Below are 18,338 nucleotides of genomic sequence, written 5' to 3'. Positions count from 1 at the left end.
CCTGCAAGTTGTTGGATAGCAGAAGATGTCATTAAGTGAAAATGACTGAATGAATTACAGTAGTCTGAGGCAATGTATTAGCAATAAGCAGGATGGTGGTATATCGAGTGGTATTATAGTGGGTGTAGACTATATATTTTAGCCTCAGACAATATTTGCATGCACACACACGCACACACACACACACAAACACATATCATTCAACAGCCACAATTGATATATAGCTAGGTTCTGGCTTTGCTAATGTGTTAACCTCCCATGGCTGATGTCACAAGAGACATTACAGTGCATGTGGACCATAAAGAACACACAGCACTGATAATGTATGGAAGAATGGGAACCAGTCTAGAAATGGGTGAACATAAAGTAGAATATATCGGGTCAGGATTGTTGATGCGGAAAGTAAAAATTTTAGTGAAGAGTTTATCCTAGTTGTAACTGAAACAGAGACAATGTTTTATTGGTGGAATTTCAGTCCTTTTACAGGCTTGAGATTGGAAAAACTCATTACTGAAATTAGCATCCAACTCTTTGGTGTGGAATTGAAACTACGTGTTTCAAACCCATTTAGATCTTGAAACATTGAAGTGCATTTGATTTTCTCTGCATAGAAGCTTGCATCGGTGTCTATACATGTACTGATAAATCAGAAATGTAAAGTTATTTAATTTCCGTTACCATGAGTGTTTCCATAGATTTACTATGGAACTGAATTAGTACCAGAGTCCTGTTAATACATCCTGTGTAAATCTGGACAATGTAAACCACAAGTGTTCATTCTTCTTAGAGTGCAGACCTTTTTGTATTTGTTTATAGTGTGGGCTTGGAGACAAGAACTGAAAACCAAAAAAGACAAGTGTATCATTATTTAGGTAGTAAATCAGATTCTAGTGGATGCTAGGAATAAAAAAAAATCCAATAAATTAGGTATGTATGAACTAGAGTCAATTAACTTCTTGGCATAACATACAATTTTGTTATCTGAAGGAACAATGCAGTCATTGTTCTTGGCGAGAGAATAGTTTTGCAACATAATGTTTTTGGCACATATTTCTTACCATCCCATCAATGCTAGTCACTAAAGTATCCTAAGTACAGATTATTTTTTAAACAAGTTTGAAATCTTTTAGATTAATATTTGACTATTTTCATGCATTGTAAAGCAGAATGGGGATTTTTTTTTGTTTTCGTTTTCTTCATTAAATTTTGGGTAAGATGTCATCCTGAGGTCCTTCATAGGAAAATCCCAGAATTTTGGTTATATCATGCAGTATTGTTATTGGAGACCAGTTATGCTCAAACTCCTTGCCCACTCTACCAGTTTTCTCATCACTGTTTATCTCTATTAAAAATTGTAAGAAAAGGGTTTGCAATATTTACTTTATTAATTTCTGGGTAAGATATAATCTTGATGTACTTAATTGGAAAAATCAAGGATTCTGGCTATTACTTCACATTCTGGCTACATCATTATTTTGATACAAAATAAAATTGTAATCATATACGTCATTTCACACCTGGCTGTGTGGACCAAGAATCATGTGACCAAAAATAGTTATGGCAAGCAGAATTAAAGACTATATTACGTCTGGCAAAATGGTACTTGACATTTGAATTAGCCAACGGAAATGCAGCTTTGAGAAAATCTGAAAGTGAATCAAATGGTTCAGCATACATTGATGCTCTTCAGCCATGCTGTTCAGTCTCCCTAATGTGACTTCATCTGATGGCTGATATAATTAGCTATTATGGTAATAACATAGGTCACCAGAACATGACCCTTAAGTGATGACAGATGTTCATGTAGGACAGTGGAGATCTGATTTCAGTCAGATTTAATTGTGACCATTGCATTGCTATACAATGAGCATTATATCCTCTTTTTGATTGTCACCATGCTGTAAGGACTTGACACAATATTGACAAAGTCACAAACCTTAATTTTTTATTTATCCCTTTAACATTACTGTGTATATTTGCTTATAAGAGAAGTCCAAGTGCAACTACATAGACCCAGATCTGCCATTGCAAAATGCACCAGCAGATCTGGGTCTTTATTGTTTGTTGGGAGAAATCAGTAGAACAAACAACATATACCTTGCTCTGCAGACACATTATTCTATGGTAAATCAGAATCTTTGTTGTTTACAGTTTGATTGCGCTTAGAAGCAATTACATACAGTAGGTGTCAAGTTGGTGGGATTTCTCCAAAACATAAGTACTATGGTGTGAAGACAACTTTACATCTGTAATCTTTAATATCTATAAGAGTTGTTTCAAGTTTATTTTGAAAATAATTTTTGACTAATTTTTTGGATGAAGTTTTGGAAACTAACACAATTAAAATGTTCTAACGACAGTTCGAAAAAATATATGTACCTGTTTTTAATTACAATTATATAATCAAAAAATTTCTACAGTTAAAGACACTTACAATGTATAGCGTATGTGGTGTTGATTTAAAGTAATATGACCAGAATAGATCGGATAATGGCCAACAAACTGCAATTGGTTTGTATTGTTTATTTACAGATGTATATCAGTCTTGATGCAAAATGACATGTACAGGTATCCTAGCAGTTTTTATTAGCAATTAAACATTTAAAGGCTGCAGCAAAATGCCAGTGTGCCTATCTTAAGGAACCACACTGTTAATAGATTCACCACAAGTACATATCAAAGTAGGTGAATGTGGTTATCTGATATTTGCCAAGGTCAGTTGTGACCATGTGTGTGTACACTGAAAGTTGGTTAACAGCTGTGAAGGTATATTACATGTACACTAAATGAAAGGACCACTCTGGTGGCCTATTGGTTAGAACATCTGCCTCGGATGCAAGAGGTCATGGGTTCGATCCCTGGCTGAGTCATACAAAGGACTTATAAAAATGGTGCTTATAGCTACCTTGCTTGGCACTCAGCATAAGAGGTTAGTGTTAGGACTGGTCGGCCTGGTGTCAGGATCATGTGACTGGGTAAGACATCATGCTAGATTTATGTGGCACGATGCTCTAGTGCTAGACATATCTATATAAACTGCCACACTGCAAACATTGTAGCGATATGACTAAGCACTTTTTAAAGCTAGCCAAAAATCAAAATTAACATCACAACATCAGATGAAAGGTCAGGGTTACAATCAATCATGCTTCATCCTTAAGATATTGACATATATAGATTGATAAATGGGATATAAGTATTACCATGTATAATAGCTTAAAAGTTGAGTCAAACTGCAAACAACTGTAGAATAATCCCCCCTGCAGATCAGGGTCTGTCTTGTTTATTCTACTGATTACTCCTAACCAATTGCACAGATCCAGATCTGCTGGTGCATTATGCAGTGGCAGATCTGGGTCTATGCAGTTTGCAGTTGAACGTGTCCAATACACATGGTAGTTTTATATGCTCACAAATGCAAACAGTTTAGACTTTGAATCTGGCAGTGTATACTGTCCTCGCAGATTGGCAGATTCTGGTTTTGTGCATTTTATGGTTAATCAGAAAGGTACATTAGGTACATAGTATATTTCATGCCCACTCCAAATGTTGACACTGTAAAACCTGTTTTGATCAATGTATGCCTTTCATGCCAAGCACTGACCCAACTGAAGTGTCATCCCACCTGCATCAACATTTCCAAGAATGAGGTTCTTCCAAATTTGCAAGTTAGAACACACACACACACACATACACACACACACACACACACCTTTATATATTCAGTTTGCTCTATTGCTGAAAAAGATAAGGGACTAAACATTTAATTTTATTGAGATCCAGGGATTTTTGAGAAAAAATAATTTGGCCTTCAGCTTGAAAACAAAGTGTTCCTGCTCTGATTTATTGGGAAAAATGACGTCAGATGTGTTATATTATCTAAATATATAAACTCTCATGAGATAAAGGGAGAAAACATAAAAAGAACTCCATTTGTCCCCTTAGAAAATAGTCACAGAGCTCAGAAAGCTTTAATATGAAACAATGTATGTAGCAGGTCATGCATATATTGTCAAGGGCATATATTGTCAAGGCCACATTACACTGGTCAGTCTTATTATACAATTCTGACCTGTTTACATTTATCTAGACATATTGCCCCAATGCCTTCACACATAGGATTCATTTTCTAGACATATTGCCCCAGTGCCTTCACACATAGGATTCATTTATCTAGACATATTGCCCCAGTGCCTTCACACATAGGATTCATTTTCTAGGCATATTGCCCCAATGCCTTCACACATAGGATTCATTTATCTAGACATATTGCCCCAATGCCTTCACACATAGGATTCATTTATCTAGACATATTGCCCCAGTGCCTTCACACATAGGATTCATTTATCTAGACATATTGCCCCAGTGCCTTCACACATAGGATTCATTTATCTAGACATATTGCCCCAATGCCTTCACACATAGGATTCATTTTCTAGACATATTGCCCCAGTGCCTTCACACATAGGATTCATTTATCTAGACATATTGCCCCAGTGCCTTCACACATAGGATTCATTTATCTAGACATATTGCCCCAATGCCTTCACACATAGGATTCATTTTCTAGACATATTGCCCCAGTGCCTTCACACATAGGATTCATTTATCTAGACATATTGCCCCAGTGCCTTCACACATAGGATTCATTTATCTAGACATATTGCCCCAGTGCCTTCACACATAGGATTCATTTATCTAGACATATTGCCCCAGTGCCTTCACACATAGGATTCATTTATCTAGACATATTGCCCCAGTGCCTTCACACATAGGATTCATTTATCTAGACATATTGCCCCAGTGCCTTCACACATAGGATTCATTTATCTAGACATATTGCCCCAGTGCCTTCACACATAGGATTCATTTATCTAGACATATTGCCCCAGTGCCTTCACACATAGGATTCATTTATCTAGACATATTGCCCCAGTGCCTTCACACATGGGATTCATTTTCTAGACATATTGCCCCCAATGTCTTCACACATAGGATTATTCATTTTCTAGACATATTGCCCCAATGCCTTCACACATAGGATTCATTTTCTAGACATATTGCCCCAATGCCTTCACACATAGGATTATTCATTTTCTAGACATATTGCCCCAATGCCTTCACACATAGGATTCATTTTCTAGACATATTGCCCCAATGCCTTCACACATAGGATTCATTTTCTAGACATATTGCCCCAATGCCTTCACACATAAGATTCATTTATCTAGACATATTGCCACAATGCTTTCACACATAGGATTCATTTATCTAGACATATTGCCACAATGCCTTCACACATAGGATTCATGCTTTAACTTGAATATGTAACAAGCCTATTAAAATTCCTATGTTGAGAAAGGTCATTATATTATAGCAAAGTTGGACATGTATGTATTGGGACAAGGGGAATGTACATTATTTACAGGGAAATAGAGGATTCCTACATGAATATGGTTCTTTTATATTGCTGTGAATACCTGATATGAAATAAAAATATAAGAAACTGAATCTCTGTCTGAATTCCTTGTACTGTACCTTGAAATCTTCTGTATCCAAATGGTCTCACTAGCCAGAAGACTCAAATGCTGTGTGATATTTCAAGGAAGCTCTTTGGTATTGCAAGATAATGTTTGCAAATAATTGATAGACAGATTTGTTCATTTGCTTAAGATTTCAACATGAAGGGAAATGGTAAATCCCCATGATTAAGACAGCTGCATAAAGGACACATGATCCCATCCAACCACACTTCATTTTTGTTTTGTTTACACACCCTTTCAGAAGCCAGTTTCTGATTTACAAACAGGTGAAAATAAAAAAACACTTCTTCTTGATTAGGTCAAGACCAGCAGGTCTGTGATTTTTCATTGGTGCTTTAAAAGTAGGGAATAGTGTTAAAGCAATAATCTAATCACTGAAGGTCTCATGGTCGTAGCTCATTTGGTAGAGGTTTGGAATCATCATCCAAGGGTTGCAGGTTTCATACCTGGCCATGTCAGTCTGGGTTGGCTGCCTCTGTGTGTCCTTGAAAGAAGCACTTACCTCCTGTTTCCTCAAAATGACACACAGTATCTGGTAGCCAGTAAGTTGTTAAAAATGCTGTTAAATCCAATTTCCTTGTAATGATATACCCACTAGCAAGTAACATGTTAAAAGTGCTTCCTTGACATGACATACCAAGTAGCCAGTAATGTGTTAAAAGTAATGTTAAAACCCCCAAGAAAAACAAAAATTGTGCTCATACCACCAATTTGACTTTTTGTTTCAGAGCCTGGTATTGACAGATGACACTGTGTTGGAGGAACATAATGAAGACCCCTGTCTAGTCCAGATGCAACTTATTGATGATGGAGGTTGGCTGTTCATATATACTTCACCTTGACCTTTCTTCTTGGCTAGTTTCAACTGATATACCAACAGTATTTTCCACTAGGATGTTCCATAAATTTCTGTCAGACCAGAATGCTCGGTTCAAAGTTCCCTGCCCATCTATCCAATCAGCATTCTTTATTCAATAAGCTTTTTCCTAATAGTCTGACAAAATGGTTTTCATCAGTGAAGCTTGACTCTGAGCCTGCTTAATTTTGACTCTGAGCTTACAGTATAGTTAGAATGTTGAACTCTGGGCTTGCTTAAGGACGAAACATTTATCATTTGGAGGGGGTGGGGAACATTTTCTTCCAGCTAGGATCTTTTTATCTTTTATTATATGTTAACTTTTTTATCAACTAGATCTCTATCATTATCATCATCATCATCATCATCATCATCATCATTTTGTTATTTAATAATGGCTTTCTTTATGCAGGGTGACATTTTTTATTATCATTTTATTATTATGATTATTAAATTTCCATCCAGTCACGTGAAAGCTCAAGGAACTACATACTAATTTAGTGAACATAATGGCTTCAGAATCCAACCAAATCCAAGGAATTTTCGATGAATAGAAGATCAGTTTTTCTAGGCTTAGAGTCAATAAAGGCTTCTTTGTTGTTTTGATCTGTTCCTAGATGTATATATTCCTTTGGGTCAGGGTCATATTTCTGCTGGCCCACCTTTTGAAGTAGACCACTCCCCTAGCTGTGGGACAGCCAGCTATCACATAACAAGTTGTAATGAATCCCAGGCTAATCCAGTTGCCAGCTATCCCATAACAAATTGCAGTGAATCCATGGCCAATCCAATAGCCAGCTTTCACATAACAAAATGCAATGAATCCCAGCCAATCCAGTTACTAAAATTGTAATGAATCCCAGGCCAATCGAGTTACTAACTGTGACATGACAAATTACAATGAATGCCAGGCCAATCCAGTTACTGTGACATGACAAATTGCAATGAATGCCAGGCAAATCAAATTGCCAGCTATCACATAACAAACTGCAGTGAATCCCAGGCTATTATGATTGCCAGCTATGATATAACACTTTTTAGTTGACTTTAGTAGCTTTAACCATATACTTAAATTATCTTGTATCATTCTTTTGATTTTTTTTTTTTTAAAGAACCTTTACTGTCAGCATATATATATATGAAATAGTTTACCAGGTGTAACATACTATGTATACAAGTACAGGGCATTCCTTATCAGCAGGGAACCAGGTGATTTACCTGGCTACTTTTACTTTACACCTGGCTACTTAAAAAAAAAGAACACCTATATCCCCATTGGAGGAGGTGCCTCAAACGGCCTCCCACCTACTTTAGCAACTCACTCTCCAGCTTTTAAATGAAATGGAAGCCTTTGTAAGTGTAGTTTGGCATTGTAAGTGGAATTTCCATGGATAGAACACTGGGAAATCTGTCGCCTAAATGTGATTTTAAAAGACCCCTGACTTAACTTCCACATTTATGATATCGCTTCAGAACCAGGAAATGTGATCCAAATTAAACTCCATTTAGAATGCCTTTTTTAAATTCTGCATTGAAGTAAAACTCATGTTGCTGTAATAACACCCAGATTGTGTGTTTGTAGTAAACTATTTCAACAAAATTCAAACTATGGAAGCTTCGTCAAGGAAAATGAGATGTTTTTAAATGGGTTTTAGCTTTATTGTAGAAGGTGCATTTTTGTAAATTTCAAGTTTCCAGGTGATTTTTTCAGGATGACTGACGGTTTATGTAAATGAAGTATATATTATTGTGTTCTTTGTTTTTACATTCCTATGAGAATTCTCTTATTTACATAAAATCATTGATTTCATTTTTACATCATCTAGGGTTTTTTTGTTGGGGGAGGGTGTTACCCCTTGGATGCCCCAAAAATGGGGAATTCTGACATTTGTAAACTTGTTGAAGCTCAAGGGTAAAAAACTTATGCTAATAATGTGGTAGAGAATTCTGAGGTTTTTTAAAATTAAGTTTAAAGTGAGACATCAGGTCTTATACACATGAAAAGAAAATGCCACAGAAGTTTTTTAATCATCTTGAAAAGGGAATGACCATATTGGCCCTTATGCATATGACTAGCAAGCTGTACAACAGTGAGCTATTGAGAGCTCTAGCTGTGTTGAGATGTCCCCTTATGCATATGACTAGCAAGCTGTACAACAGTGAGCTATTGAGAGCTCTAGCTGTGTTGAGATGTCCCCTTATGCATATGACTAGCAAGCTGTACAACAGTGAGCTATTGAGAGCTCTAGCTTTGTTGAGATGTCCCCTTATCATCACCACTATTGTGAATAGCAGATGTCTCCTTTTGATTTGCACTTCAGTGGGGGCTTTATCTAAGGCAAGGTTTTGAAGGAGAATATTGTACAAAAAGAATAGAGGTCAGGCAACCAAGATTAGGATTGCAAGATTGATTTTGGAGACCAATACTACTGGAGTAACAAACTGCTAAAGTCTTTGTGTTCTTATAATTTAATGTAATCCATATCTTTACATGAGAACTAGGTCATATGCCGTACCTTATCTATTCACTGGAACAAAGACTTCTCAGAGAATAATATGCAGCAATTAGGAAAATTATGTTTCCTTTCTTCCTGAAGAGTTTCTTAAAACATAAAATTGAATGCCAGTTTGCCCATTTTTAGCTCTACTGGTCATAAACAAGGACACGAGCTCATATTGTTGCTTACAGTTTACCTTTAAATCTTACATGTACTATTTAATAGAAGTGAGGACACTTCTCTCCCTTTGCGCAACCTATTTAAGAAACAGTGTTGTTATTTCAAGCTATACTTCATGCAGGTAACATGGGGTGTCCACCAGAAGTCTTATTGTGATGTCTTCTTGGGCTCCCCAAAATAGTACCAATCTGACTTCCAAGATGAGGGGGCCACTGATGTACCTCCATCTTCGCTAGCCAAGGTTCCAATATCATAACCCTCTCTACACCTTGGTGGATTGAACAGATATTTTAGTGCTTTGTCCCAGTGACATCTATTGGATTTTATGAGTTGCCTTAACAGTATATATTGCCAACTAACCAACTGGTGCATTTTACATCAGCCAAAAATGGTGAAGGCAATTGGCTTAAAAAAGGATACTTTATAATTTTAACATCGAAAGTATGACAACGTACTAGCGGAAAGCCATTACAGGTATATTTGAGTGAACGGTATTTGTGCAAACATGGACCGTAGTGGAAAATTGCTTATTTATCAGTCCAATCAGGTTCTGTGCTCCCCATGTCTCGATCATGTTCGAACAGTGTTCAGATTTGAACAACTTAATTTTGATTGGATACTATGGCTTGCGGCTGCATCACTGAAATTTGCAGTCCCAGGGTACAGAAATCTCTGCTTGATACACCAAGATGTGTAGGATTATCATATCGGAACCTAGTGAAGATGACTTAACTCAACAATACAAGATACTCCTTGGCCTTTGCACATACAAAAATTATCATGTTAGTAATGGGACAGACCTGATGAAAACTGGTGGTGCATGATGCGACAGCACATCTAGGTCTTTGCAGTTTGTCTCATCTTATAAGCAAGTATATATGGTACAGTACACTATGGGTGACACATAACAACAGGTCATCTAAGCTCAGACACTGACAGTTTCCATGATTCTTGTAGAAAGCTAATTATAAAAAGTAATCCTTTAGGTCCACTTTTTGCTGCTGGCTATTTGTTTTTAGGCATTTCTTGATGATTCCTCTGCATCAGTGTACATTTGAAGGTCTACAACTGACACTTTTTAAGATCTGTACATCTTTATTTGGATGGAAGAGAGGGGAAGGGAGGGAGAGAGAAGGAGCAGAATAAAACAATAAACATGGACAAAAAGAAGGAATAACAATTTCCACGAAATGACCCCATGCATTCACAAAACTTTCTAAATTGCATGCATTAAAGGTGAAGAAGACATCTATTGATTTTGGAGTCAAAGGTCAAGGTTGAAAGGACTCCAAAAAAGACAACGGTTTCCACAAAATAACTAATTCCCATGCCACAAACCATGACCAAACTTTGCAGATGGCTTGCATTTGAGATAAGAAAGCAGCTTGGGTTTTTATTTATTTTTTTGTGGTTTTGGTGGTGGGGTCAGCAGGTCAAAGTCAGTGCCATGGAGTCTTATAAAAGGAAAATAAATTCTACAAAATAATTTGCATGATGAACATATATGTAGTTGTCTTGTCATGAAGTCAACATTACAGTGAATGACAATAAATAATATCCACATGTAAAAAAAATGTTTGACTATCTGATGCATCGGTTAGGCATTTAACTTTCATGGAGGGGTCTCAGGTGGCTGAGTGGTCTAAGGTGCTTACCTTTACAGATCACTGACATGTCACCTCTGCCCTCTTGGGTTCATTTTCAGGCTGGCCAATGTGATCCCCGATATTTGAGGAAGCTTGCCAGTAGCTTCCTGTATGTTGGTGTTTCTTCCCAGGGTTGTCCCAGGTTCTTTCCCCGCAAATATATTTTGGCTGCCATGCATAGCCTATCATGTGCTGATAAATAGAGTTGACCCATAACAACAGTTACTTAGAGGAACTTTTAATTTGGAAACAAGAAGTAGAGAAAGAAAAATTGAGAGATAAATGTTAATAGTCAAAGGGTTGAATGGCAATGGAAACAAGACCTTAGACCATAAATGAGTCTTGCTTCATAGCAAGCTGATAGCCATGTTGTGCAATCAATGTAATATTGAAAATTCTGTGTTTTGTGAACCTAACTGTAGAGTGTCCATGAGTTAATTCCTCTCCCATAGGAAACAGTGTTATTCTGAAAGATTCCAGTTGGGACTACACTAAGCAGGACATAGCTGGAAGAAATGTTATAAATCTATTGAAAATCAGCATTGATATATAACATTATGTTGTCTTTCCTGGATCTTGTCTGTTTGATAATTTAGGTAGAGATTTTAATGTTAAAATTTTGAACCCTCTTAATTTTTTTTATCATAGGATAGCAGCTAAGACAAAGTATCACGATCTACTCATACAGGTATTTTGTATGCATATTTTATTTTCAGGTAAATCATGTCATGACAGCAAATTTCAGACAAGTAATTCTCTTTTTAAAATTTAAATCAACTGCTGTCCTTATAAACACATCAATCATTAGTAAAAATATTACTGAATTGTCATGCAATCAGAAAACAATGTTTGCTTGCATGTATAAGCTATGTATATTTGCCTATAAGTCGAGTCCAACTGCAAAAAACATAGAATCTGATCTGCCATAGTATAATGTGCCTGCAGATCAGGGCCTACGCTGTTTGTTACTCCAGATAAACTGCAAAGACCCAGATCTGCTGGTGCATTATGTGGTTTGCAGTTGTCTTAAAATCAAGTAGACATGGCATATAATCCCATCTTAAGAAGGTCAAGTTTGGCATACAGACTGGATTTTTTAGACCTGAGAACAAAATTAATTTTGGTATCTGACTAGTGATGTGTGATGGAAATTTTAAAAAATTCCTTCACTGATACCTTAAGGTCAGGCTTATTTAGCAGCAGCTGGCTGGTAATGTTTTGTTTGAACATCTGGGGGTTTTGTACTTTAACCCAATATGGGTTCACATTTAATATTTGGGGTGTGCTAACTTTGGTTACTCTAATGCATAAAGAGAAGAATAGGGAATGTCTTAAATTTAACTGAACCAATGTCACCAAAATATCTGAATGATAATAAAGGCCATAACACTATTATAATACAGGCCATAATGCTATTATAATACAGGCCATAACACTATTATAATACAGGCCATAACCATAGTATAATATAGGCCATAATCATATTATAATACAGGCCATGACAATATTATAATACAGGCCATAACACTATTATAATACAGGCCTTAACCATATTATAATACAGGCCATAACTTTATTATAACACAGGCCATGACAATATTATAATACAGGCCATAACACTATTATAATACAGGCCTTAACCATATTATAATACAGGCCATAACCATATTATAATACAGGTCATAACACTATTATAATACAGGTCATAACACTATTATAATACAGGCATAACACTAGTATAATACAGGCCATAACACTATTAGAATATAGGCCATAACACTATTGTAATACAGGCCATAACACTGTTATAATACAGGCCTTAACCATATTATAATACAGGCCATAACTATATTATAATACAGGCCATGACAATATTATAATACAGGCCATAACACTATTATAATACAGGCCTTAACCATTTTATAATACAGGCCATAACCATATTATAATACATGTCATAACACTTATAATACAGGCATAACACTATTATATTACAGGCCATAAAACTATTATAATACCGGCATAACACTATTATAATAAGGCCATAACACTATTATAATACATGCCATAATCATATTATAATACAGGCCATAACTAAATACTAATACAGGCCATAACCATATTATATTACAGGCCATAACCATATTATATTACAGGCACAGGCCATAACCATATTGTGTTACAGGCACAGGCCATAACCATATTATATTACAGGCCATATGCATATTATAATACAGGCCATAACTATATCATAAGACAGGCCTTAACTATATTATATTACAGGCCATAACCATATTACATTACAGGCCATAACCATATTATATTACAGGCCATAACCATATTATATTACAGGCCATAACCATATTACATTACAGGCCATAACCATATTATAATACAGGCTATAACTATATTATAATACAGGCCATAACCATATTATATTACAGGCCATAACCATATTATATTACAGGCCATAACCATATTACATTACAGGCCATAACCATATTATATTACAGGCCATAACCATATTATAATACAGGCCATAACCAAATACTAATACAGGCCATAACCATATTATATTACAGGCCATAACCATATTATATTACAGGCCATAACCATATTATATTACAGGCCATAACCATATTATAATACAGGCCATAACCAAATACTAATACAGGCCATAACCATATTATATTACAGGCCATAACCATATTATATTACAGGCACAGGCCATAACCATATTGTGTTACAGGCACAGGCCATAACCATATTATATTACAGGCCATAACCATATTATAATACAGGCCATAACCATATTATAATACAGGCCATAACCATATTATATTACAGGCCATAACACTATCATATTACAGGCCATAACCATATTATAATACAGGCCATAACCATATTATATTACAGGCCATAACACTTATATTACAGGCCATAACCATATTATAATACAGGCCATAACCATATTTCTGGTCACAAGTACCAAATTGCACCTTGGTTAGAATTTACCTTTTGATAATGCAATAATACAAAATCTGGCATACACCAATCAAGCACAGAACATTTTTTATTATTATTACTGGCTCTTCTGGTCATTGATAGCTCCTCCTCCTCCTCCTAAAGTACTTGGAGGACTGCTGGTCATGAATAGCTCCTCCTCCTCCTCCTAAAGTACTTGGAGGATTGCTGGTCATGGATAGCTCCTCCTCCTCCTAAAATACTTGGAGGATTGCTGGCCATGGATAGCTCCTCCTCCTCCTAAAGTACTTGGAGGATTGCTGGTCACGGATAGCTCCTCCTCCTCCTAAAGTACTTGGAGGATTGTTACGAAACTTTACATGCACATTCATCCCAAGTTTAGTAACTCCTAAATGAAAATGGTATTGCTTAGACATTCATACCTGGCCTCTTGTCAATTCTTATGAATTGCTGGTCATTTCATCCCACAATATAATAATCTTATTGGGAGCCATAAAAGTGGACCCTTATAGATAAGGGTACCATATGTTGAGTTATTTTATATACTGTTCTCCAAAGTTCATCCTCATTCACATTTTTGTTTATGTTCCATTTTCTTTTGTCTGCAGCCAAGGATAGATTATGGCCAAAAATAAAATCTGAATAATCTGAGAAATTCAAAAATATTGTGTCCTCCCTCTCTAACATATCTGTTGATGTTCATCTTTGTTCACATACTTCATGATGCTCATTATTCCCCCTTGATAAATTGGGCCCAAATCTAGGAGCGGAACCTCCAGATGGAACTATTCTTGGAGCCATAACAGTTAACATGCATTATAAATGAGAGCCTCATATTGAGGGATATTACAACAAGGCTGTGTCCAAGGACTGCATTTAAATACAAACTAGAATGATGTGAGATCACATAATTGGTTCTAATAAGCCCTAAGGAAGTAAATTAAGTAGCAATGACAAAAGTTGACCTGTTTAATGACCATACCTGTATTATACTGAAGGCAGCATCATATTGCGGGGCCATATAGTGAAAAACCACTGTATTAATTGCACTGTTTATGAACCACCCTGACCAAAATAAAGTGTTGACCTGTTTTGCCATGGTATAGTGCACTGGCAGATATGAATTGTTACATATACAAGTATACTCACTTTTATTTAATATAGGTTTAGAAAAAATTAATTTGTTTTTCAAATTTAGTATCATTATTATAAAAGTTACTTTTCTGCCAAAAGAAAAAAGGATGAAAAACATGGCTTTATCATTAATCAGCATACGTAAAATTATATCTGTTTATGGATGGACACATCCACAACACTGATTTACACTCTGCAGTCTTTCCATAGTGCATAAACCAGAGCCTTTATTTAGCATTGATGTGTATTGCATATGCATGTTACATGAATCCTTTCAGTATGATCTATCAATCCTTTATTATTAAGTACTGTACAGGAATATTCTGTCATCCAAGCTTGCTTATGCCTTATTTCTGTGACTTTCTTTCTGTTTTCCCATGTGACTGCTTCCCTGCAGGCTTGGCAATACCGAATAGGCCCAATTCACCAACCTCCATGTTGTAAGGGTTGACCCAGTGGTTAGGGTTTCAGATTTGTCAGATGCCAACTACCATGGTATGTACATGGGCAAGGCACCACATTCCAATTGACTTTGCACTAAAAGACCAAGGCTGAGTTGCTGTGCCATGAAACACTTATTCAAGAAACAAAAACCATTGGCTTGTTATAGAAAGTCAGGCTTGGCACTTTACATAATTTTATACTTTCAGAAAAATGTCAACACATAAGCTAAGGTTTGGATACAAACCCCTTTATCTACATTCCCACTGTGATTGTTTTAAAAAATACAGTCTCGGGGGGGGGGGAGCCAAATGGTCTAAAGTACTCACCCTTACCTATCACTGCCATTTCACATCAGTCCAAGTGGTCTAAAGTACTCACCCTTACCTATCACTGCTATTTCACATCAGTCCAAGTGGTCTAAAGTACTCACCCTTACCTATCACTGCCATTTCACCTCAGTCCAAGTGGTCTAAAGTACTCACCCTTACCTATCACTGTCATTTCACCTCAGTCCAAGTGGTCTAAAGTACTCACCCTTACCTATCACTGCCATTTCACCTCAGTCCAAGTGGTCTAAAGTACTCACCTTACCTATCACTGCCATTTCACCTCAGTCCATGTAAGTTTGAGTCTCAGGCTCAGCCGATATGGGTATGTGAGAAATCTTCCCAGTGGCTTCTTGTGGGTCAGTGGATCTTCCTGGGGTTTTCCCTGGTTCTTCCTCCACAAGTTATACTGGATGCCATATACAGCCTATAATGTGCAGAAAAATGGTGTTAAAATCCCAAATAACATACAAATCTGAAACCCTATACAAAATTCAATTTACCAATTATTGCAAACTGCACTGGCCTAGATCTACCATCGCATAATGAGGAAGAAGATCTATGTCTATGATGTTCGTTAGGTGTAATCAGTACAACAGTCGATATAGACCCTGAAATGCCGGTGTAATCAGTACAACAATCGATATAGACCCTGAAAAGCCAGTGTAATCAGTACAACAGTCGATATAGACCCTGAAATACCAGTGTAATCAGTACAACAATCGATATAGACCCTGAAAAGCCAACGTAATCAGTACAACAGTCGATATAGAACCTGAAATGTCAGTGTAATCAGTACAAATCAATATAGACCCTGAAATGTCAATGTAATCAGTACAACAGTCGATATAGACCCTGAAATACCAGTGTAATCAGTACAACAGTCGATATAGACCCTGAAATGCCAGTTTAATCAGTACAACAGTCGATATAGAACCTGAAATGTCAGTGTAATCAGTACAAATCAATATAGACCCTGAAATGTCAATGTAATCAGTACAACAGTCGATATAGACCCTGAAATACCAGTTTAATCAGTACAACAGTCGATATAGACCCTGAAATGCCAGTACGTTTTTAATGGTAGATCTAGATCTGTGCATATTGCAATTGGACTTATAAGCAAGTATAAAGTGTAAATGAAAGTCATGTTGCAGTTAGACTTACAAGCAAGTATACACTGTAATGAAAGTCATGTTGCAGTTATCCTACACATATTCAGATACGCTATACAGCAAAGAGGTATTTAGAGGTACCATGATATGCAAGTAAAAATTATGATTGTATGATTTAGTTAGATGCTTATTGCCCTACTGGGGTACTTTGAATTGTAGGTTGTGTGCTGGTTTTTCTGTCAATCTTTGTATATGCTGTCTTTCATGGACTGTGTCATTGGTATGCTTACAGTAATTGCTTTTGTACATCACTTGGTGGGTCCATACAGTATTCTTCCCTGTTAAGACCAAGGGTTGGGCTTATCTGACAAAGCTGTCCTAGGTAAATATTTGCGGATATTTTATGAAAACAGGGAATGATAGGGTGGCCTTGTCATGGGTTATGCAGGGATGAATATGGTACAGTGTGGATGAAGATTCATTACAGTTTTTTGCTAGGATTTTTCATACAGTGATATAGAGATAAGAGTCTCCCTGTTGACATTGCTGTCAGACATGAGTCATTAACAGATTTGACCTGAACCAAGAAGGCAACAAGTGCAGTTTGTAGTTTGCATTGGATTAGGTCAAGCCAGCCATTGCATGGGGGCCCTCAAACAAAGGATAACAAGAGTGAAGGAGGAAAGCTGCACTTAAAAAGTACTGACATTAGTAGGGAAAGAGAAGTGAAGTACAAGTGGAATTTATGATGATATGTGTATTACTTAATGATCCATAACAGAAGTCCTCCTTAAATAATGGGGGGAGGGAGGAGGAGAAACATTGAGATAAACATCAAGAATAGAGGAATACAAACAATTTTAGATTGAGATATCTGCTGCCACATATATGTAATATCAGATTGAGGTAATTCGTTTTTCAGTTCCTCGCATTGTTTTATAGGACTCCTCTATTACTAATCATATGACCAAATTTGAACCAGTTTAGAAATTGGTGAGCATAAAAAAGATTATTAATGGGTTTGGCTGCCCATGATTGGTTGATAATGAAAAATAAAAGCTTTATTTTAAAGAATCTTTCGAGAGCTTGTCTTATTTGTAACTGAAAACGAGAGACACTGTTTTAACGATGGATTTTTATTCACTTTAAAGACTTTGGAACACTTATTACTGAAACGAGCACCTATTTCTTTAGGTCTGGAAAACACTGTTTCAAAAACGTGTATCAGGAAAATGCAATGGCTCAGACAGTGTTCTATCTCTACACAGAAGTGTGCATCAGAGATGAGTCTGTAGGTTTGATGAGCCTAGAGAAATTTAAAGTTGTTGAATTTTTAATATCACTGTGTTTCCATAGGTTTACTGTGGGTACTGAATTAGTACCTTAAGTCCTTTTTCATCATTTTAGTCATTTATTTATTTAGTTCTGGCAATCTCACTGCAGGTCAGAATCCATGCAACAGAAAAACACTAGAGAAGTTTTCCAATGCGTTGTATCAATAGCCACTGAACGAGACCCATTTAAATCACTTTATTGCAAATAAAAACTGTTCTCTAACTTCCAGGTTTAAATTTTAGAATGCACCTAAACACACCCCCTTCACTGTTTACC

At 36.4% G+C, this 18,338-nt stretch overlaps 1 protein-coding gene across 1 annotated transcript in view; it reads left to right on the top strand.

The window, feature by feature from the left end:
• The window catches only part of LOC149794699 (uncharacterized), a 265,989-nt gene that overhangs the window by 122,829 nt on the left and 124,822 nt on the right, over positions 1 to 18,338 (top strand). Inside the window, exon 5 of the mRNA XM_089964317.1 lies at positions 6,272 to 6,356. Coding sequence (XP_089820443.1) covers positions 6,272 to 6,356 — 85 coding nt within the window. The remainder of the gene's footprint in view (positions 1 to 6,271; positions 6,357 to 18,338) is intronic.

The sequence above is a fragment of the Sinohyriopsis cumingii genome, chromosome 7 (assembly GCF_028554795.1).
Source record: "Sinohyriopsis cumingii isolate HCF-2022 chromosome 7, ASM2855479v2, whole genome shotgun sequence".
Classification (NCBI taxonomy): Eukaryota; Metazoa; Mollusca; class Bivalvia; order Unionida; family Unionidae; genus Sinohyriopsis; species Sinohyriopsis cumingii.
This window is presented reverse-complemented; position numbering and strand designations above follow the sequence as displayed.